Raw genomic sequence first — 25049 nt, 5'->3', positions numbered from 1 at the left:
CAGCAGTTTCTATGTTAAATCCTGGACAACAATCTGCATTTGACAAAATAATGCAAAAAGTCAATGCAAATACATCAGCTGCATTCTTCATTAATGGTCCTGGTGGCACAGGAAAATCTTTCCTTTATAAAGCACTGCTGGCAACAATCAGATCAAAAGGTGACATTGCATTAGCAACTGCAACATCAGGAGCAGCTGCATCAATACTTCCAGGAGGTCGTACTGCTCACTCACGCTTCAAGATTCCACTTCATCATGAAGCTAACAGCACATGCAATCTTTCTAAACAAAGTGCCGTATCTCAACTAATCAAGACTGCAAAACTCATAATATGGGATGAAGCAGCAATGGCCAAAAAATTTGCAATTGAATCGTTTGATAGATTACTCAGAGACTTGTTGAATTGTGATCAGATCTTTGGTGGAAAAATCAACTTTGGCGGAGATTTCCGACAAACTCTACCAGTTGTAAGGAAAGGTCAAAAGGAAGATTACATTTCTGCATCACTTATCAATTCATATGTCTGGCCTCAGCTTGAAAAAATCCACCTAACTGAGAATATGAGAGCATCTTTGGATCCATCATTTTCAGATTTTCTTCTAAACATTGGAAATGGCACACAGCAAGTCATTGTAGATGACAAAGTAAAGTTGCCTTCTCATACGATCATTCCTTTTATTGATGATCAGCCATCCTTAGACACCCTCATCAATGCAGTTTATCCATCCTTGTCCAGCTTTCTACCTGGTAATTCTACAGTTATTAATAGAGTCATTCTCAGCACAACAAATGATATTGTACATGAAGTCAATCAAATGTTGATCCAGAAGTTCCCTGGAGAAGAAGTCAAATACATCAGTTTCGATCAAACCATAGATCCAAGCAAGCAAGCCGATCATGGTGATTTCTTAAATACTATTCACCCTCTAGGACTACCCCCACATGAACTGATATTGAAGCGAAATTGCCCAGTTATACTCCTAAGAAATCTCAATCCTGCAGAAGGATTATGCAATGGAACACGTTTGATTTGTTTGAATTTCAACAAAAATGTTATTCATGCTGAAATTTCTGTTGGAATTCATTCTGGTAAACAAGTTTTCATTCGCCGGATTCCATTACATAGCTCCAATGATGAATCATACCCAATACCCTTCAAACGCACTCAATTTCCAATTTCATTGTGCTTTGCCATGACAATTAACAAATCACAAGGACAAACACTTGATTTTGTAGGATTATATTTGAAAGAACCAGTATTTTCACATGGTCAATTGTATGTTGCACTATCAAGAGCTAAAAGTGCTGATAATGTTAAATTCTGCTTAGACCTGTTTCTTCTGATTCTCTATCGAATGATTGCACACGCAATGTAGTTTATCAGGAAATTTTGGCAGCTGCAGCTCATGATTAAGTATTCAACTTACATGTCTTTAATTCCAAATGCCTATATTTATTACTCTATATATTTACATATCTCTATGGCTAATAATATATTCTTTATATTTCATGTTACAGATATGGAAGACAAGTGCACTACTATCAGCAACCTGACAGACAAATCAAATGACTGGATCATAAAAGTCATCCTTATTGAAAAAACAAACATCTTCAGAGGAAAAGACCAAAACACATTCCAGCGTTTCATGTTTGCAGATGAACATGTGAATTCCATATTACAAATTCCTTCCATAAAAAACATATCAGCCATAGAACTAAATATTGTCATTACTCTTTACTATGATAATTATCCATGAAATTAACAAACACTTTCAATTATATCACTATACCATTCCCTATTCATCTATTATCAATTTTTAACTTCATTTATCAGGAACTTATTAACCAATTGATCACTGCTTTCTTTCCAGAATGAATCAATCCAGGCAATTGCTTTTACCAGAGATGTGAACTATGCAAATACCAAACTTGATCTTTACTGTACCTATTACATTGGCAATGCTGCTATTTCAGCCATCACTGATCAAAGAAACCAAGCTGGATCTGTATCATGGCAACTAACCATCAGCAAAACAACTTTCATCAAGCAAGCACAGAAACAGAATGAGTTGAACCTCCACAATCGGTTCCCAATAACTTCCTTCTGGGATCTTGACAAATATAAAAACAATGATTCCATCAGATACAGTAAACATACATTTACTATTATCATTCATTCAATACAATCATATATACCTTAACTTTTTCTGCACTTACACTCTCTATTTATCAAATCATTTTATCTCTGCAGATCTTCTTTGTGCTCTAATTCAAGGATTTCCAGAATCTATTATACCAACAGTAAAAGGACCACGCACAATTCGCAGATTTGTCGCTGTTAATGCTGAGTAAATTTCCAACTTTTTTTCTTCTTCAACATGTTTCCACATACACCATATCTTCATTCAACCACTTATCTATCTACTAAATTCTCTGTTTTTCACATGACTAATTATCCATGTAATAAATTATCTCTCTTGCACATTGATATCTATATATTTCAGATGTAGACCCATGATCTTCACCATGTGGGAACCATATGTCTATATTGAAGGAATTCAGCTCATGAATACTATTCACACATGTCCAATAGTTCTACTTGTCCGGCCAAAGATCACAACATATCATGGTTAATATATTGCTTTTCATTAAAATCATAACTTAATTAACTCATACAAAATCATTTATCTAATCAAATACCTTCTTTTGTCTTATTTTGACCTCTCTGCAAATAACAACTCAAGGAATTGACATTGCTACTCGTCCCAATACCACAATTGTCACTGATCCACCACTACAGGAGGCAGCATCACTCCAAGTCTGGTATGTATCCCTTTATTTCCTGCTCTTAGACACAAACACTTTCATATTCACAAATAAATATAACCATTCCAAAAAATTCCATAAATATCACAGGTGTGACGAAAATAAAGCATATATTGAAAAAGTCATCAGTCAAAGGCTCTATGAAAAAATGAATCAAAAAGTAGTTGCTCCAGTGCACACTCAAATAAGGCCAATCTCACAAATTCTTGGCTCTTCAGAACTGGTAAAGTACATTTTTTTATTCCATGCTCTGCTACCAAAAATTTACATAAATAATTTACTGACAAAAATCATGATTTGCAACTTTTTTGCCTTTAAATAGATCAAAAACTTTTGGATCAAAGGAACTCCATTGATAGCCAACTTTGAGCAGAAATTTTTTGTTCCTAGCTGTGCTACATGTAGCAAATCAACAGGAGCAATGATGGATATTGAATTTGACTGCAGCTTCTGTGAAACAAAGGACAAAAAGCCAAAACCAAAGTATCCATTTCACTTGAATCAATTACATAACTGTTCTTTTACATTGCTTCCAATAAACAGCATCTCAATCTTATTCTTCTCACTTTTACAGAGCAAAGCTCCAGCTCAACATACACGATGACACCGGCTACCTAACTGTTACTGTCGAAGAAAAATATGCAGAAACTCTCCTTGACATGACTGCTACTGAAATCTATGACAGATATATCCAGGTATCTATCAAATCATTATTACTTATAAACAAAACATTTAATATGCTTCATTTTTTTCCTTACTCAGTATACATTTCTTTTCAATAATGCAGAAAATCCCAATTCCTATTAACGTTATCAATGAAAGGATTCAGCAGCAATCATTGCTTTGTGAGATAAGATCATATCTACCATCTCACAGACAATTTACACCCCTCTATTTTCTCACAGCTTTTCTTCTTGATAAATCATCAGCCCATCCTCTTCTCCAGCACATAACTGAGCAAAAAACACCACAATCAGAAGCAGAAGAATTGATTCACACAATAGCTCCATCTCAGGAACTTATAACCCCAGCCACCCCAACTGATCAGTCTCCACCTGCTGTCACTCCCTCTCCAATTTACAAAAACACTACTTCAGCTGGATCTTCTACATCTCAAGCGGCAGGTTATCCTGAATCTGACACTCCAATAGCACCACCATCTGCCAAATGCAGCTTAGATGAACAATTTGACAGCGAATCTAAACATCAGAAGATCATATGAATTCCACCATCTCAGCAATCGCATGGTCTTCAAACAACTGCCTCCAGCCAACTCTCCATCCATATCCATACTTTTGATTCCCTGTAGCTGTCAATCATATTTTGTTGTCATCTGCTTTATGTACAAACTAAAGCAAAAAAAACAACATATATTTTTGTTTGATAGTGCATGAACCACATGTAAAACTCCAGGATCAATATAGCACCCTACTTATATTAACTTATCAGTTTTCTTACTTCCAATACGTCTGATGCATCCGACCATAACTATGTATTCACATGACAACAGTTTCATCACAATACTACCAACACAAAATAAAAAATTCCTGTTTTCTTTTAACATATTACTGTATCTTCACATGTCTGACAACTAACACATAAAAACATATCTAGATAACATAAAAAGTACATCACTCATATAATATATTATACACCAATAAAAATCACTATAAATATAATCAATACCCATAACCAAAGCCCCAAAATCCCAAAAAACTCATGGCAATACCAACTTTTATAGATTGGACAATAGAAACAATAGAAGAAAATGATCACTTGATAACTTGCTTATTTTACCTTCATACTATCAATGGACAAGCACTTCAAGTAATCCAAGCCACCCTAATATCCAATAACATCTTTACATATCAAATAAGTCCCAACTTCAAAAGAGCTATAGGTTCCAGATTCATTGAACCCCCTCTTCAACATTGGTCGTCACACTTCGACGCTGCAAATTGGCTTGCATCGTTCATATCTGACTATCCACCAACAGAATTGATATCAAGTAAGTTTCTTCTTTTTATATTCAAAAATTGTATATTTAACTCCCTATTCACTAATAAATAGCCCATTTATTTTCCACTGACCAACAATAAAATATCCATCTATCACAATCTCAGGTTCACCGCCAACCTCATTTCTCATCGAATATAACCAAGCATTCCCAGAAGGATTGGTAAACTAATATGCCTCATACTTATACATCTTAATTTCCACAGATTTTATACTATAATCAATTCTATTCATTGCAGAGAATCAATCCATCGTTTTATCCACATTTAAGAAATTACTGGACAAACACAATGATTATACGAAATGGAAATCGCACATGGTTCATCAAACTGGATACCAGCTTTCAACTATCTGGATGGAACAAATTCATACAAGACCATAATCTACAACATCACTCCATTCTTCGACTTTTGCACATAGGATGTATGGTCTTCAGAGTTGCCATCTATAATCAAAATAACTGCTTAGCTTGTCATGAATGGAACATCCTTCTCAATCATTCACAATCATCCACTGGATGCAGTAAGCAATTCCTTTTCCATAAAACAATCTTACCTCTTTCTTACAAAACACACTGACCCTTCCATTTCTTATAACTACAGAACTATACACCGAACAGGAGAGACTAATGACCCATTTCTCATTTTATATAATGCTAACACCAAACGATCTCGAATCTCTGGTTAGTTTCATACTAATTACATTCCATTCAATATAATACATACAACATACTACTCCTCTCATTTCATATTCAGTTCCATTTTTCCCCTATTTTCTATCTCAGGTACTTATTGGCGATATACCATCGCACATACAAACAAATGACATAGGAATCATCAACTGCTATCATGCTAAAACTCGATGGATCTTCCGGATCGAAGGAATAGAAATAACAGAAGGCTGGCCAGACTTCACACAAAAACACTTCCTGCACGAAGGAAGTGTTATCCTCTTTACCCTACTCAACGAAAACAACTATGATATCCAACTCTTCAGTAGAGACTTTATCCAACAATCATAATTAACCATCTCCCTTGTACTTTCTTACACATACCAACTATATATCCCTTAAATCCTCTCTATTTTCAATACCAACTATATATACCAACTATATATACCAACTACATGTATTTTTTTTCCTTTTTGATTTTTAGAATGCTTGAATTAGTATTCTCAGCCAGTAGTACTTTTTTCTGTTTTTCCTTGTTTTGTTTTCATTTTTTTCACTATTGTTCTATTAGTTGTACTTTAAAAGCAATGATATCAGTTTTACTAAAGCGATATTCTAATTCTTTAATTTCCAAAATTATAAACCACTCATTCAATTTATTGTCTTATTTTCATCAAAAAAAAAATTTCTACTCAAATACCACTAATTAAACTCTATAATTTTCATATCCAATAATTTTTATTTCTTATATAAAAATTTATACACATCACCTTACCTTCAATAATATCCATTCACCAATAAACTATTAATATATCAAATCTCTCAACTCTCAAAATCAATATTATTCTTTATTTATTCGAATTCTATTAATCAAACCAATTTTACTATATTTATTTATCAATAAATCAATCCAATATATCAATACTCTAACCACTCTTCCAACTCCATTATCATACAAAATACTATAAATCTATACTATTAAATAAATCTTTCATTACCCTACTATATTTAATAATGGACACCCCGCGGAAGCCGCGGGGCACCAAGCCTAGTATAAATTTAAGCACAAAACCTCTCAATCAAGCATTCACTAAATGGATTAATTTTAGATATACTATCAATGTATACACTATCACCGTTAGATATAGGATTAATTACATTTACCTCTCTTGAGATTTAGCCATATTACAAATTAGATCTTGACATTTGGCCAAATAACAGGACAACCCTTGAAACTCAAAATATCATAACAAAAGACCCCATTCCGTTAGTCAAGATACGTTGACTGCTTGTTTCCTTGACCATGACAACGAAAATAAGCATTTAAATTCCCAAAATATTCATCAGCTCTAACTTGGACCCTTCAAAACAACCCAAAGGTTATGCAGCAGCGCTTGCAGCTTTATTGCCGCTGCCATGCACCACCCAATCCATATTCTTCCTTTTCATATTCAACCCCAATTAAAATTCTTTACTTTATTTGTTAGGTAGATAAAGTTTTAGAAACACAATCACAGGGATTCTCAAAATGTTGCTTTACAAGCATCAGCAAATTCCCAAGCAAATACTTACAACACTAAAATCCAACCAAAATCCCCAACCAGAAAATAAATAACAACAATGAATTTATTAACCCATACAACACACTAGATCTTGATATTTGCATGGCTAAAATTAAATTGTGAGGATCGAAGTGATTAACCAAGTCATGGGATTTCAAATCCTTGGATCTCAAACCAAAGTGCCAATACATGCCCATCTGTTCATGGATTTGGAAATTAGGTATGGATACGTTTTCTTCTTGTCTCATGAGATAGTGTGGCTTGTGGAGAAGAGAAGGCAGCGATGGAGGGTGGAGAAAAGAGGAAAAATGTCATAGTGTATCTAATGCAGATGTTAGCCAAATGGGTTATAGGAAGATGAAACCGTACGAGGGATAAAAAGAGACATAAAAAAAGAATGAAAGGAGAGGGTATACGATGGTGACTGTCAAGTACGAATTTGGATGGATTGGGTTTAACATTTTCCAAGGGATGGCAGTTTTGACATTTCGTTCTTTCTGTCTAAAGAGTTTGGAAGGCGTCACTGACAGGGGGCTTAGAGTTATTTGGCCAAATCTCAAGGTTTGATTTGTAGTTTGGCTAAACTATAAGGGAGGTAAATGTAATTAACCCTTATATATATGATACATGTGTAAAATTTAAATTTGATCATATATCTAATGGTGATAGTGTATACACTGACAGTCACTACAAGAAATATATTTTTCAGTGACAAAAATTTATGTGACAACAAAAATCTTGTCACAGATAACCTAATTCAGTGACGACATTAGGTGTCATCACAGATGAGTACAGCACAAGCATAATCAGTGACAAAATTGGAAGTTGTCATTCTCAACTCGTCACGAAATAGTTGGCGCGCATCTCATTTGATGCCGCGGGAAATGATTTTATGATAACTCAAGTAAAGTCGTCACAAACGCTCTCTCTACAGTGACAACATAACTTGTTGTCATTAAAAGTCTACCCGGTTCCAATTTTGTGACAACTTTTTGCATCACTGTATACTACAGTATTTTCATCAACTTTCACTAATTCTACTATGACACCCTAATTTTATTTTTTAGCCCCCAATTCTTTTATATTAGCAAAAGCACCGAAGATATGACACCCTAATTTTATAATTTAGCCCCTATTCATTATGTATTAACAAAATGCAAATGATATAATAACAAACTATTTTTAGATATTTGTAATTTTTGCTAAGTTGACATAATAGACATGTCTGAGCATAAAAATTTTTTCATGAATTGTTTATTATTACTTATAACAACCCCCAAAAATCAATAACTGAAATAATTTGAAAAAGTGTAATAGAATATAATTTGTAGTCTAATGTTAGCACTGTGAAAGATTAGTATAACGTGTAATACATCATAAGTAATAATTATTTTCATATGGAATGGGTATATACGAAATTAAAATTATTCAATAAAATATCTGTCGTGCAATAAGATTGAGAGTTGTAACACATTTAACAGAATATTTGATTACGTGTTTCTTTTAATTTATTATAAAAACTAAGTAATAGACAAAGAGTAGGATAAGCATGAGTAAGAAGTGCTATACTGTATATAAGCAATTCTATAGTATTTTCATCAAATTTCACTAATTCTACTATGGCACCCTAATTTTATTATTTAGCCCCCAATTCTTTTATATGAGCAAAAGAACAGAAGATATGACACCCTAATTTTATAATTTAGCCCCTATTCATTACATATTAGCAAAATGCAAATGATATAATAACAAACTAGTTTTAGATATTTGTAATTTTTGCTAAGTTGACATAATAGACATGTCTGAGCATAAAATTTTTTTCATGAATTGTTTATTATTACTTATAACAACCCCCAAAAATCAATAACTGAAATAATTTGAAAAAGTGTAATAGAATATAATTTGTAGTCTAATGTTAGCACTGTGAAAGATTAGTATAACGTGTAATACATCATAAGTAATAATTATTTTCATATGGAATGGGTATATACGAAATTAAAATTATTCAGTAAAATATCTGTCGTGCAATAAGATTGAGAGTTGTAATGCATTTAACAGAATATTTGATTACATGTTTCTTTTAATTTATTATAAAAACTAAGTAATAGACAAAGAGTAGGATAAGCATGAGTAAGAAGTGCTATACTGTATATAAGCAATTCTATAGTATTTTCATCAAATTTCACTAATTCTACTATGGCACCCTAATTTTATTATTTAGCCACCAATTCTTTTATATGAGCAAAAGCACAGAAGATATGACACCCTAATTTTATAATTTAGCCCCTATTCATTACGTATTAGCAAAATGCAAATGATATAATAACAAACTAGTTTTAGATATTTGTAATTTTTGCTAAGTTGACATAATAGACATGTCTGAGCATAAAAATTTTTTCATGAATTGTTTATTATTACTTATAACAACCCCCAAAAATCAATAACTGAAATAATTTGAAAAAGTGTAATTGAATATAATTTGTAGTCTAATGTTAGCACTATGAAAGATTAGTATAACGTGTAATACATCATAAGTAATAATTATTTTCATATGGAATGGGTATATACAAAATTAAAATTATTCAGTAAAATATCTGTCGTGCAATAAGATTGAGAGTTGTAACGCATTTAACAGAATATTTGATTACATGTTTCTTTTAATTTATTATAAAAACTAAGTAATAGACAAAGAGTAGGATAAGCATGAGTAAGAAGTGCTATACTGTATATAAGCAATTCTATGCATGTTAAATTTTTGAAACATGTTTTATTGTGTAAATTTTATTGTAAGGTAATTTCTTAAATAATTTGTATATTGAGTTGTCCAAACCCAAAAAGATGTATATAGACACAAACAAGCACACATATATATACATGCACAAAAAAGAAACCAATATCAAATAATTTATTTGATATTTATAGATGAGATTAAGGAAAAAAAAAGAGATTAAGTATGAAAAAAGAAACCTAAAAAAAAAAATTTGACCAGGGAAAAAAAAAAGAAAAAAGATGTATGAAGCTAAAGGCGTGAATCCTGGAATCTCAAAGACGTGCTTAGATTCCAAAAAAAAAAGAGCGCCAGTCTGAAATCTGAAAGAGGCGCGAGGCGGGTGGCTGAAATCTCTACAAAACGACGTCGTTTTTGGTTGTTCACAGACAAACAAAAGTCTCGCCGCTTCTCTCTTCCAACACTTAGACAAATTTCATTCTCAGTCTTTCCTTCCTATGGTGAACACCAAAAAACTCTGGACCTCAAACACCTTCTGCTTCCGCAAAATGCTCCTCTAAAGCACCATTGACGAGTGCCAATCTTCAGGTCAAGCTCGCCGAAGAAGCGAAGTCAGAACACTTCCAAGCTCCCTCCTCATTCCGCGACTTCAGCTTAGACTTTTCTCCGACCCCCTCTTCAGCTAATTGTGCGGTATGTGTTTTTTTTTTTTTTTGCTTTCAAAAGCTGCTCAGCCTTCTATTGTAAAGACTAATTTATGAACTAGATTGTTAATTAGCAGTGGGGAAGGTAATACTCTTGGCCAAATCGCATCCGAAACACTTGTGATCTGGAGTATGAACAGTGTTAGGGTTCATCCAAGAATTTTTTTTTCATTTGTGGATTTTTTCACTGTTTTCGAGAAATTTGGACTGATTAAACCAAAAATTGCTTGCTTTATATTTTGATGGAACCTTTTTGTGATTAGGATGGTCAGAACCGGCTTTCTTTGAGGAGCTATGAAATGCGAACATTTTTTTACTGCATTAATTTGGTTGGATGAAAGAGAAATTAAACAATTTGTCGTGCCATTTAATTGCTTCCTTAAGGGGAAGAGAACTTGACTGATTTGCCTAATTTATTTGGCTGTTTTAAATGTACTTTATGCCATACCATGTAATTTACTCTCTGGTTCTCTCTCTCTCTCTCTCTCTCTCTCTCTCTCTCTGTGGTAATCAAGCATGCACTTTACTAGAATTTTGCACGTTTGGGAACTGGCCAGAAAACTGTTTTGGGGTTTCAATTGCCGTTAACATGTTGTGCAATGTGTGTTTAGTCATACAATGGTTAATCTTTTGTAATAGTTAAGATTTTCATATCTGTATTCCCCCTTTGTTCTTCATTTCCTTGCCATTTTCGAACCAACATTTTAATTTTCCCCTGTTTTTGTTAGCTCATTATCCAATGGTTTCTGTCCTGCCCCCGAAAGGCTTCATTTCCTTGCCATTATCCGAGGCAATTTGGGCTTCTGAAATGTTGCATTTTCAGTTTGTATCTTGAGAAATTTCTGTGTACGGTTCTTCTTTTATTGACTTTGTTCCATAACATCGTAGAGGTATCTGGCTTTAACATCTTTTAATTTTATCTGGGAGGGAGAAAATATAAAGAAGAAAGAACCTGAGAAGATGTTACTACATGGAGGGATATTTTTAGAGGGGAAAAGTTCAAAATAAAATTGACTCAAATGAAAGATGAACAAATTTCCATCAAGTGTATCCATTTAATAATTATCATTTTCACCCTAAAACTAAATACTGGAGCAATTTCTTTTCCATCTCAGCAGATTAATTGTATTTTTTTTTTCTATTGTGAGTTTATAGCAACAGTAGATAATATTCAATCATCAATAAATGAATGTAGAAACAAAGGATAACATAACATGTTGAAGTTCAGGTGCTGAAATTGCAGCTACGTCATTAATTCTCAATTATTTTTAACTACAAAAAGGAATTTTTTTCCTCTTTTTATTGGAACCAAGACTCAAAATATGGCACATGATTTTCAAACTGCTCTGAAAAAGGTAAGAAAAAGAACTGCATGACATTTTATATGAAATATATAACAGCAAAGTTTTAACATATACCACAGCAAAACAGAGAAAAAGGAATAAATTCTTTGCTATTCTATTCTCTTAACTTGATTATTCAATTTTTTGTTATCAAGATGTTAGAATGCCAGCAAACAGAAATTTTGCTTTTTCTTTAGACCTTTTGGGTTTATATGGCTGTAAAGAATGGTTTATTCTTTCCCCCATAGGACCAAAAAAATAAAAAGAAATGGTTATTAAAACTTTTGGAGCCACTGGAGAAAGCCATTGTTTCGTAAAAATTGCAAAGACTAAAGGTAAATCCAAAATTTTTTACAATGTATGATAAAAGTTCTCTAGTTTATATATATAATACATTCAGGGGTGGTTATCTTTCATTTCATAGTCTTATAGATGGTCAAAAACTGAAAAGAACAAATTCTAATAAAAAAAAATGGTCTATTTTATATATATGGTTAATACATCCAGTCTGTATTAGATTCTCTCATAAGTGTAACCAAATCCCCTCTCTAATGGGGCCTTTAATTCCCTAACCAAAGTCCCTGAAAATAGAAAATGACAAATAGAGAGAAACAGAAAGGAAGCAAAAAGAATAGGGATTATGCAGTTGTTGCAGTTCCAACTTGCACCAAGTGATTGCTAGTGCATTTGTTGGTATTAACCATCAGTTGGTATTAACATTTGTTGATTGCTAGTGCATTTGTTGAAGTCTCTCCTCTTTAATTTCTATTGATTTCATGGTTAATTTCATGGCTGCTTTACATATGGCTTTTTTGGATTTTAGGAAACTGCTTTCATGGTTAATTTCATGTTCATTTCGTGGCTGCTTTACATATTACTTTTCTTGATATATGATACTGATTTCATGGCTTTTCATATGAATTTTCATATTACTTTTATGGCTGCTTTTCATATGACTTGTAGCCTTAATTTTTGAAAAGGCTAGTTTTTTTTTTGTTTTTTTTTGTTTTTTGTTTTTTTTTTAATCATTTATTTTATTCCACCAAGCAGAAAAGCCCATCGCATCGTTTAACATCCGTTGAGTCAGCGGAGCCTAGCCCGAAAGCTCGGGAGGCCTAACCTATCCATCCTAATATTCCCCCTAGCCATTTTTGGCAACATAGCAAAACTATCAAAAATGCAGTCTCTCATTAGCTCCACCCCAATATTTGCTAGTGTATCCGCTGGTCTATTCACCTCCCTATAACAGTGCGAAATGCCACGGAAGTGGGGCCTGTAGGTCATCAATTCCTCCATATCCTGTTGCAACCTCCATGGGCACGCATAAATCCCCTGCACCATATTGATCAAAACAAGCGAATCCGCTTCAATGTGCAAGTCCGTGTATCCTCTCTCCAAACACAATCTGACTCCAAAAAGCAGAGCTTTAAGTTCCGGGTGTAAGCTCGTCAACCTGCCAAAAAAACAAGAGTACCCCACTAAAAAATTGCCTTGCTCATCTCGTAAGACTCCACCCCCACCACTGAGCCCCGGATTTCCTTTCGAACACCCATCTGAATTAATCTTACACCCACCACCTGGAGCCACCCAGCTCACCGGTACAACCGCAAATTGCCGCTGTTGCCTGACCAAGAAGTCACAACACTCTCTCCAGGACAGAAACGACACTCGTACACCCGGGAATTGCCCATGAAACAGATCCCCCAGATGTTGGAGGACCTTCCGCACAACTCCTTCACACCCTGCCCCCCTTCCTTCAAAAACAGCACTATTCCTTGCCCTCCATAACTCCCAACAAATCAACGACGGGACAAACCGAAAAATATAACGCAAGAACCGGTTGTTGGAAGGCCGTAACCACCATCTCAGGACCCTATGCCGAGTCGTGCAAACTGACGAATCAACAGCCTGAGTCTCAAAATAGCCCCATACCTGCATGGCAAGGTCACCAGTGCAGAATACATGATCCAACCCCTCCGTTTGGGGTGACCCACAGCAGCAGCACCTGGAAGGACCCTGTATCCCAAGCCTCCGCAAACACTCTTGAAGAGGAAGCTTAGAAGATAACAGTCGGAGCATGAAGAAGGAAATTTTAAAAGGAAGACTTTTATGCCAGACATATGAGGCCAACCAGGACCGATTGTTTTCCTGTCGTATAACCGCATAAGCTGACGAAACAGTAAACTTACCAGTGTTCGTAAGAGACCATACCATCGAGTCGCAGCCATTCATGTCAGGCGGCCGCGTATCTAAAACACGCTGCATCAAACCGGGTTCTAGAACTTGCCGGAGCTCCCGTGCCTTCCACCCCTGATCATCAACGAAGTCCTGCACCCGATGCTCAAGAAAGACATCTACTGTCTGACACAAGGCCCCGGTACCCAACCAATTATCATGCCAAAAGTCCATCATCCCCTCTCTAACAATCCATGCAATGTGCTCGTCAGCCACCCGCTGCACCGATCGCATCCGCCGCCACGTAGCTGAGCCCCTCGGGCCCGCCTCAGCCAGACAAGGATGGAGATTCCCGCAATATTTTGCCCACATGAACTCTGCCCATAACGACCTTTTCTGTCTAAAAAGCCACCATAGTTTGACTGAGAATGCATCAAAAATCTCATTGAGCCGCCTAATACCAATCCCCCCTTCATTATAAGGCTGACAAAGATCGACCCAAGACAACCAGTGAAACTTAGGACCCCAATCCGATGAGCCCCAAAGGAAATTAGCAAAAATCTTCTCCAACTCCCTTAAGACTCCCTTAGGTGGGTAAGCCGCGGCTAGCAAATGAATCGGCATGGATGCAAGGACGCTCTTTATAAGGACAATCCTGCCTCCAGAAGATAAAGTCCTGTGCTTCCAGGACAAAATTTTGCAGGTAACGGAGTGAACAATATCAGCATAATACTCTTTCTTCATCCGTCCCACATACAGAGGGCAACCTAAGTATTTAATTGGGAAATTCCTTTGTCGGAAGCCTGTTAGTTGCCCAATCAAAATCCTACGCTGGGACTGCAACCTCGGATGAACCAGGAAACAGCTCTTCTGATGATTAATCTTCTGCCCTGAAACCGCACAATATTCCTCCAACGCCCCCATGACCATCTGTAGTGACAGCTTCAGACCACTAGTAAACACTATCACATCATCAGCATAAGCCAAGTGGGTTATGGCTGGACAGCCCACTGGAACCTTAAAAGGATTAAAATTCCTCCGCCCTGGTAGCTCGTTCAAATCCCTCGATAGCACTTCAGCCCCAATCACAAATAAAGCCGGAGAGATAGGGTCTCCTTGTCTCAACCCGCGCGTGGCTTTGAAAAAACCTTGGGGAAGTCCATTTACAATTACCGAGAACCAGACATTGGAGATTAACCTCCAAATCATGTCAATCCAGGTCTCACTGAAGCCAAATCGGCGCATAACTTGCAGCAGGAAGGGCCATGAGACTCGATCATATGCCTTCATCATATCCAGCTTGAGGATCACATTACCCCCACGGTTCCCTCTCTTCATATCTGTAACTAATTCTTGCGCGAGAAGAAAACTATCCGAAATCAACCTTCCCTGAACAAATCCACTTTGTTGTGGGGAGATAATTTGTGGAAGAATCCTTGCAAGCCTATCAGCCAAAACCTTGGAAATAATTTTATTGATAAAATTACAAAGACTGATCGGTCGGAACTGTGAGAAATCCTGTGGGCATTGCACCTTCGGAATTAGCACAATAGAAGTAGCAGCAACCCCTCTCGGCAATTCCGCACCACAGAAGAAACTGACCACCCCTGCATACACATCTGCCGCAACAACCTCCCAAGCAAAGGTGAAAAACTTCCCTGTGAATCCATCGGGCCCCGCTGCACTCTCTCCATCCATTGAGAAAATAACTTCCTTTACCTCATGCAACGTCGGAGCCTCTGTCAGCATCAGATTATCCTGCTCAGATACCAATCTCGGAATTACCCGCAGGAAGTCCTGTGGTTGAACACTCGCCTCTGCGGTGAACAAATCCTGGAAGAATGATACCGCTTCGCACCCTATCTGACCCTCAGAATCCACCCATTCTCCGTTTGCCTTTCGAATGCGGTGTATGATAGCCTTTCTTCGCTTCTCAGCTACTATATCATGGAAGTACTTTGAATTCTTGTCACCCTCAACAGCCCACTTGACCCTAGCCTTCTGCTTCCAAAAACCCTCCTCAATAGTAAGATTGTTCCGCAACCTGGCCCTTGCCTCTTGGAGTCGCACCCACTTGGCATCCGACGGATGATGATCATAGTCCTCCTCCGCCTCCATCACCGCCTTCTCCGCCTGTCGAACTGCAACAAATATATCCCCAAACTCTGTCTTCGACCACGCCCTCAAAGCCTGCTTAACAACTCGCAATTTCTCCGATAAGACACGTAGCGGTGACCCCGACATCGGCTGACCCCAACTCTCGGCAATAACATCTAGTAATCCTGTATTTTTCGTCCACACATTCAGGAAGCGAAACGGCTTTGGCTTATTATCAAGCCGTGTTACGGCCGAAATTAGCAATGGTGCATGATCCGAAGGGTCCCTCCCCAGATGCTGTACCCCAAAACCATGCTCTGAGTGCACAGCCAAGTCATTTAACAGAACCCTATCAAGCCGCTTCCATATTCTAGCCCTCTCTTGCCTATTATTACACCATGTAAACCTCGACCCCGTAAAACCGGCATCCCCCACTCCTGCTGAGGACATAAAATTAAGGAGCTCCCCCCCTTCCTCCGGTCGAACCGGTAACCCACCTCTCTTTTCCTCCACCTGGGCAATCACGTTAAAATCCCCCATAAGCAACCAAGGCATGTCCAATGGTTTCTCTCGTACTAGGTCGAGCCACAGTTGGTTCTGTTCCTGAGCAGTACACTTAGCATGGATAGCCGAGAGTACAACCATTGAAGGTAGGCATTGCATTTGTACATTTAATGTCAGGTGCTGCTCCGACTCACCAAGTATGTGACAGGTACAAACCGAATTATAAAATACCCATAATGACCCCCATTGGTTTGCAACGCAACAGTGCATTCCCAGTTTCATTCTAAATTCGTTGATCCTATCCAAGTCAACCTTAGGTTCGCAAATGGCCACGAGTTGAATGGAGTATAATTTAATCAATTTACGTAATCTCTTCAAATTAGGGCCTCTGGAAATACCCCTTATATTCCAAAATAGCGCACTAATCATCGGATAGCAGAGCAAAAGAATTTCGTGAAGAACTAGCCATAGAGCGTAGAGTACGATCCGAAGGAAAATGAGCCCGATTACCTCGCAATTTTGGAATGTAAGGCTCCTGGGACGAATTTGTAACAAGCACTGGGTCAAGATTCAGCGCTGCCATTGTATCCTTCCCCTTCCTCTCCTGTTGCCTCGACGCTGAGCCGCGAGGAGATAAATTGCCAACCCGTGCCTGAAGCTCGTGAAACCTCTCAGCTGTGGAGACCACTGTTACACCTCCCAAATCAACATGTAGCGATGGAAACATCTCCTCCGATCCATCCCCCTCACCCACACCTAAGTACGCCACTCCCCCCTGCTGCTGGTCCAACCCATTGCCCATTCCCACCGCCTCCGGTATAACCACGGGTGCTACCAGGGCAGGCGGCGCTGCCCCATTCCCACTCAGCGCCACTTCCGCTACCATATGTACCTTAGGTCCGTGATCCGCTGCAGCAATAGTAAGAGCAGAAACTGCCGCTACTGCCTCTGCTGCTATTCCGTTCCCTGGTACTGCTCCTACCTTTCCAGCAAGCTCCTCAGTCGCCCTTGTCACCTCCGTCAGCGGACGTGCAGCCTCCACTGGTCCAGGCACAGGCCCTCCATCAGTGGGCTTCAGCCGATATTCCTGCATGCCCGTCTTTTTCTTCTCAGCTTTGGGTCGCCACAACTCCGGATGCAGAATCTGGCATTCTGTCTCCGCATGGCCCTGCCGGAAGCAGTGCCCACAATAGGCAGGCAAATATTCTGGGACAAAATTTTGCCAAAATCCCTCATGATTGCCATTACCAATCCAAATGCGAGAGGGCCGCGTTTTCAACAAATCAATCTCCACACACACCCTCGCCACACTCGGTCTGGAAGCAGCCAAAGTTGCAGCGTCCAGGAAGAGCGGAACCCCCAGTGCCGAAACAATCTGGAACAGGACCTCTTTATGAAAATAGTGCAACGGTAGCTTAGGAAGTTGGAACCAGACCGGGACAGTAGATGGTTCTTTATCAACATGGAACGCAGGAGACCACTTGAATATCCTCATCGGATAACCCTGCGTATACCAGATGCTTCGGGCCCAGATTCTCTCTTTGGTTTGATATTAGAAAAGTATTTTGTACTAAAGGCTGATGTGTCTATATCTAGGACATGGATAAAACTTGGATGAAGATTAGCAATAGGAAGGACAAGGCTTATGAACTCGGAGTAAAAAATTTCCTCAAGTTTGCATATTCTCAAAAAGTTGAAAATCAGAAAATCCCATGCCCATGTACACAATGCAATAATTTTTGTAACCAAACTAAAACAGTTGTGGAGGATCACATATTGACTCAAGGCATTCGTAAAAGCTACACAAGATGGATACACCATGGGGAACAATTTCGACACCAAAATTGTGGGGATAGTACTAAACATGGGGATGGAGAGGAGGATAGTGATACTGAAGATTTAAATGACATGTTGCACGACATTGGGACAGCACAATGGGGGGACAATTGGGCTGGTAGGGAAGAATCAACGGATGATAGTCTAAATGCGAATCATAGTGACACAAATAACTTTCTTAAATTGTTAGAAGATGCAAAAAAAGAGCTGTATCCAGGGAATCATTTTTACTCAAAGCTATCCTTTGTAGTCACTTTGCTCCATTTGAAAACAATGAGCGGGTGGACTATAAAGTCCTTCAATGCATTGCTGGAAAGTCCTTCAATGACTTGCGCAAATAAGCAACTTCTGTATCAGGTATAAATAAATTGTTTGCTCTTCATAGTTATTACAATTGAGGCACTTGAATTCTGGTTCTACAAAATAGAGATTCATTTTTAATACAATTGGGTTGCTTGATGTCAATTTAGTTGCTTGATGGCACTTGAAATCTGGTTCCACCAAATCTGATTCCTGTTTAATGCAATTGAGTTGCTTGAGGCTGATTTAGGTGCTTGAAATCTTGTTCATGTTTAATTACAGCCATTGAGGTGCTGGATGTTGCAACCAAAACTTTAGTGTTTTTAAAGCAAATGTGTTTGAACGTTGGGATGTATTCCACTTTTTTCTTTGTCGAACTCATCTAAATTTTTCTGTATCAGAATTTTTTTTTGTGCTAAGGAAAAAGAGGCACCTGTGATTGTGTGTGTGTGTGTGTGTGTGTGTGTTTTCTTGATATACTGTGTGGTTCACGATCATCTAGGCTCTCAATGATTTTAGGATTTTATTGTTGTTATTGTTATTGTTATTGCATATATATTTGTGAACATGCAGATATTTATTGTGTTTGTATTGTTATTCTATATTTCACAGAATATACATTCAATGTCTTATTTGCTATAATTTCACTTTATTTTTGTGTTAAGCAATTTATTTAGATTGCTATAATTTCAAATTAGAGTGACATTAGTTTTTATAATATGGTGCCTATCTAGAAGTGTAGTTCCAGTTTTAACACCAGTGCTCATTGCTTCAATTTTGGTAACGTGTAGGTTCTAACACGATTCCCAAGAAGAAGAAGCCAGTCATTGCTGTGAAGATGGTTTTTGAATTGAAGACTACAAGGCCTATCGTGCTCATGTTTTGTTCTAGATGGGAATCGTGCTCATATTTTTGTATAGAACTTTACTACTCTCTATTGTGGATGGGAAATCACTAGTATTGTAACTGAATGGCTTATTTTGGATGGTGCATGGTTTATGACTCATTTGAGGCAACATTTATATATATATGTATTTGGGTTGATCTTCTATTGGAAATGAATGTTGGCTTTCTTTTCGTATGTTGGCTTTTTTTTTCTCTTTGCTACTCAATGAACGTTTTGTGATTGTTGGCAGCTATGTTGCGTAATTAACATTAGATTATTGCTTTTTACAAAAAAATAAATGATAATAAAAAAGTTGTCACTGCCAACAAGTTTCACTAGTGACACCAGAAAGTCGTCACTTTTTATGGATGGAAAACAATGACAACAAAAGTCGTCACTGAACGGAAGCATAATGTGACAACTCCAAGGGTTGACTATGACAAGAATTTAGCCAGCTTAGCGATAATAAAAGTCATCACACAATGTACAACAATGAGTGACGACAAGAGTCATCACAAAAGCGAAATCGTTTGTGACGACTTTCAACAGTCGTCACATGGACCCCCTTTTGTGACATAGAACTAGTGACAGCTCTGTGACAGCAGTAAAAGTCGTCACTGACTTTTTTTGTGACGACTTCTGAATTTTTAGTGACGACTTTCGCCTGTCACAAAAACGCAATTTTCTTGTAGTGAGTATATATGAAATTTACTCTAAAAATTATAGTAAAGTACAAAAGGATCCAAGAAAACTCAGAATAATTAAGCATTCCATAAATTAAAAATAAGAATCAAGTACAAAAAGTCTCAGAAAACCTAATATAATTGTAGGTTCCATAGATTAGAAATAAAATTAATAGAAATACAGTACATGCAACCAAAAACATAATCCCAGTTGTAACATGCCCATTGATTCTTATAACAAGCATAAACTATACACAATTCCATATACTTGCTACACCGAGGACTACCAAAATAAACAAAACCAAACTAACCAGTGGATGTTTCTTCTTGGAGATAACAATTTAAAGCAAAATATTAATAGCCCTCCTGCTTGTGTATGTGTCTTCACAGACACTCATAAGCTTCCAATTCAATTCATGCAGATGTTTATCTAATAGCCCTCCTGCTTGTTTGGTGAAGACAAAAAGCTAGTTCAATGGAGGAACGGCTAGTCCAAAGCTGGAAATGAAAACACGGCATCACGCACTACCGTTTAGGAGCAAATAGCACTGCATGAATAATTTGATGACAATTTGTGACATTCACTCGTCAACCCATGAAAACATATTATTGGAAGATCTTACAATTGAAGACGCTTATCATGTCTGTTGAGTTCTGTATCATACTAAATACATCCCACCATAATATGAAACATTTGTCTTTTACAGTAGATACATGATCAATGGCATTGGCAGTTAAAAGAAATGGTATTAGTAAAGCATACATTGTGAATTTTAATTTGGTATGCCTCATATTAAATGTTGAATAAGTAATGTCATATTTTGATATGATAAAAGGACAATCAATGTCATAAGAATTGACATATTATAATAGAATTTTAAATCTAGATATAAGATTGATGTTTTGACATGTTACAGTTCCCCTTATCATTTCTTCTACAAAAGTTTGAATCAAATAATGATTTATTTTTCTATTTTCTTTCTAAAAATTTTATTTACTTAAAATTGATCTTTACATATATGTCCAACCATATGAATTAGAAGTGAACCAAATGTTCATTTGGCAATTTGACTATATACACATTATCTACACCATATCTACACATATACATAATATTAACAATTCTATATTTTTAATTTTATACTATAAAATGACCTGATAACTTAGCACATAATAAATAACAAGTTATAGACAATTTTCTAATTTTTATTTTTGTAATATTGAATAAATTGGTTCGTACCTGTTAAACTCATAATAAACATTTGGTTGCACCAAAAGCTCACAAACGACAACTACACCTTGTAAATTTAACGTAAAATTGTTGCATCCCCTGAATAAAGATCCTATCTTCGCCACTAGATATAAGTAACTTAATCTCATTAATAAGAATGTTCTGAGTTCATATTGGTGGGCTTATGGTCAAACCGAAATAGAAGAATTGGACTAATGAATCTTTTTGCATATAATTGGACTACTGAATAGATTTCAATGTCGATCAGCTTTTGGATATTTGTATTTTGGTACAGACAATGCAAGATTAATAATTAAATAGTTTGAAAAAGAACTGTGAAGTTAGATTCCTAAATTTATGATTACTGGTTGTATCTCCATATTGCATACTTATTAAAATATAAATATAAATATATGAATAATATTCCCCCTATCCCATTAAAAGTATTATAGTTTTCATTTTTAGATATTCCAAAATATTTGTCATGTTAAAAAAGTTAAAACTTTTTTGTAGTCGCTTTTTCCAATATAGTTCTTATCTTTAATCATATACATGTTACCATTCAAATTCAAATTATGAATTTGTAGAGATAAAGTTAGAAAGAAAAGTACCAGCATTGCAATCAAAGTACTATTCTTAAAAGATTTTTAATTCTCAAAACACAACAAACGAATTGGGACGGAGGAAATAAGAGGTAATAACAACCAAGTAAAAGCTTACTATTGCTATCGTCATGTAAACGAGGTCTTTGCTCCCGTACAAGTAATGCTTTTTTCCATCTTTGATGTTAAAAAAAATATATCATTTAATGTATTGCTAATTACTCCCCTGTGAGATTGAGCACTATGCTACTTAACAACTTAGACAAGCATAGAAATTAATAATGAGAAAAACATGGAATTTACTTTTGCATGTGTAAAGTAAAACCTCTACTTCACATAATACTTTGATCTCATTCATATTATAAATTAATAATTCACTAAAGTTACATATCATATTTTCATAAAATATAAAATATGAGTCTATTATTTTTTTTTTCCTTAAAAGTTAATCTACCTGAATCTCAGCCCTAATTTTTATTATTGCATCTAAAAGTTATGGACTTGAATTCACATGTTGCAATAAGAAATTATGAAGAGTTATTGAGATGTATTGGTTTATATTCCTTAGACTCTTAGTCTCCTTTTATTAATAAAGTAATTCATATTTTTATAAATAAAATGAAATTTTAGTTGATTAAATGATTGTTTCTTTGAATTATAACTACAGTAAAAAAATTAATAAATTATTAATATATCTATTAATTAATACCTCTTTAAATTAATAGAATTTATATAGTGCCAAGGTTATTAATTTATAGAGATTTTATTTCCTACTAAACAATTGTTTTCTCCATTTTCCATTTCCTTCCTCGTACAAAATCATATAAAACACCTCTTTAGATTTATCATGACTGTAACTACCAAAAATTAACCTTAATCTTTATTAAATGATTTTTGTATAAAGTACACACATAGGATGTGCTGTTCCCACAAATTTTCATAAAAGCTCTCTAGTTCTTGCTCAAAAAATGTAAAAACTAAATAATAGAAAATGAGTATAGTAAAATCGAAGTGAGGTGTACATAGTCATAGATCTCTAAGAATTCTCCGGCCCCTCTGCCCCTCTGCCAAATCATACCCTGATCATCAGCCCTCCGATAAAGCTCCAACTTCTCAATTGCGTTGAAGCTTTTCCTGTACAAAATTCCATGCATTCAGCAACCTTTCATTTACTATAATCAATTCACCTGTATTTAATGCGACATTCGAATCCGAAAATTAACCAACAATATTTGATCATTAGCTACAAGATTAATCAAAAAACTCAAAGCACGAAGATAATGCACCTCACTTTTATGGAGACGAAGCGAGTAACAATTGAAGAGCAGGTCATAATATGGTGTTTTGCAAACATTCAAAGATAATTTAAGGGGAATGAAGAGAGAATGTAGACAAAATTTTAAGCCTTGCATGCATTTTTTGGCTTTAAAATTGGGAAGATTTTTGGGGGAAACGGAGGACGCGAGTAGGAGAGAGAACAAAATAGTGAGGAGGAGAAGGAAGAGATGGTACGAGGGATCAGAGAAATTTGAGAGATTAATCTACAATTTTGGACGAGAGATGGAGTAAACAGACGAACAGTACCTACCCAAAAAAACAAAGGTCTCATTTCATAAAATTGAATTTGAATTTTGAATTTTGAATATTGAAACAATTAATTTATAAAATTTTAAGTAGTGAAAATAAATATATGAATGTCTAAATATTAATACTGAATCTATCTAATATCTATAATGTTTGATAAACATCTAAAACTAAATGCTTAATAAGTTAAATTGTACAATGTTACCCTGCTATCTTTTCCTTCAAAAAAAACTGTAATGAAAAAGAAAATAATTATTTTTAATCAAATAAATATAAAAGATGAAATATATTATGAAAAACATTAAAGAAACATTACAATCCAATAATTCATCCAACATCTAAATTCGACCTAAGGAAGTAATAAGTGGTTGTTTGCAATATTTCTTGTATTGTATTACTTATGTATTTTTATGGGAAAATCGTCCAAAACGTCCCTCACATTTTGTAAAATGACTTTTTTCGTCCCTTACTTTTAAAAGTGTAATTTTATGTCCCTTACATATTCACATCGGTTAAATTTAGTCCCTAACTAGGTTTCCGATCATTGTTTGGCCGGAATCCATCATGTGCAAGGCACGTGATCATTTTTGAAGGGTAAATTTGTCAAATTATATTTTACATAATCTGATCTATAGTCCTCCACATTTTATAAAACAATTTTTTTCGTCCCTCACATTTTATAAAATATTTTTTTCATCCCTCACATTTCACAAAATGAATTTCTCCATCCCTCACTAATTATGTGTATGAGGGAAACCCTAAAAAAAAATATATGTGTGTATGAATACATTTTGTTTAAACACATGTATATGCCTATTTGATTTTGCTTAATAATACGAATAGCATAAATATATGTATGTGTCTATTTGATTTCACTTAACAATACGAATACCATATATTATACGTGATCATTTGATTTCATCTGGTATTAGCTAGTAAAAAATCTTGCATTCATTGTCAAGTTGGCCAATAAAGCTATTTTCGGCCAAAATACAATAAGAATATGCAAATTAAGATTCTATTAGTAAATATTAGTCATAATCATACAAAAAGAGAAGATATCCCACAAGTTGGGCCCAATTACATACATGTGTTTATGCTATTATTATTAAACAAAATCAAATAGACATATATATGTGTTTAAAAAAAATGTATTCACACACATAATTAGTGAGAAATGAAAAATTCATTTTTTGAAATCTGAGGGATGGAAAAATTCATTTTGTGAAATGTAAGGGATGAAAAAAATCATTTTATAAAATGTGAGGGACAAAAAAATTTATTTTATCAAATGTGGAGGAC

General features: G+C 35.7%; 1 protein-coding gene across 1 annotated transcript; it reads right to left on the bottom strand.

Moving 5' to 3' along the window:
- Positions 1–12932: 12932 nt before the first annotated feature.
- Positions 12933–16676, bottom strand: LOC113711475 (uncharacterized). The gene has a single exon (XM_027234639.2). It carries the CDS (start codon positions 16674–16676, stop codon positions 12933–12935), a length of 3744 nt encoding a protein of 1247 aa, XP_027090440.2.
- Between the last annotated feature and the right edge of the window lie 8373 nt (positions 16677–25049).

Source organism: Coffea arabica, chromosome 10e (genome assembly GCF_036785885.1).
Source record: "Coffea arabica cultivar ET-39 chromosome 10e, Coffea Arabica ET-39 HiFi, whole genome shotgun sequence".
NCBI lineage: Eukaryota > Viridiplantae > Streptophyta > Magnoliopsida > Gentianales > Rubiaceae > Coffea > Coffea arabica.
This window is presented reverse-complemented; position numbering and strand designations above follow the sequence as displayed.

Bases quoted from the DNA above. Each gene is read 5' to 3' on its own strand.
- LOC113711475 (XM_027234639.2), bottom strand. From the start codon at position 16,676: ATGCCTTGGTTGCTTATGGGGGATTTTAACGTGATTGCCCAGGTGGAG.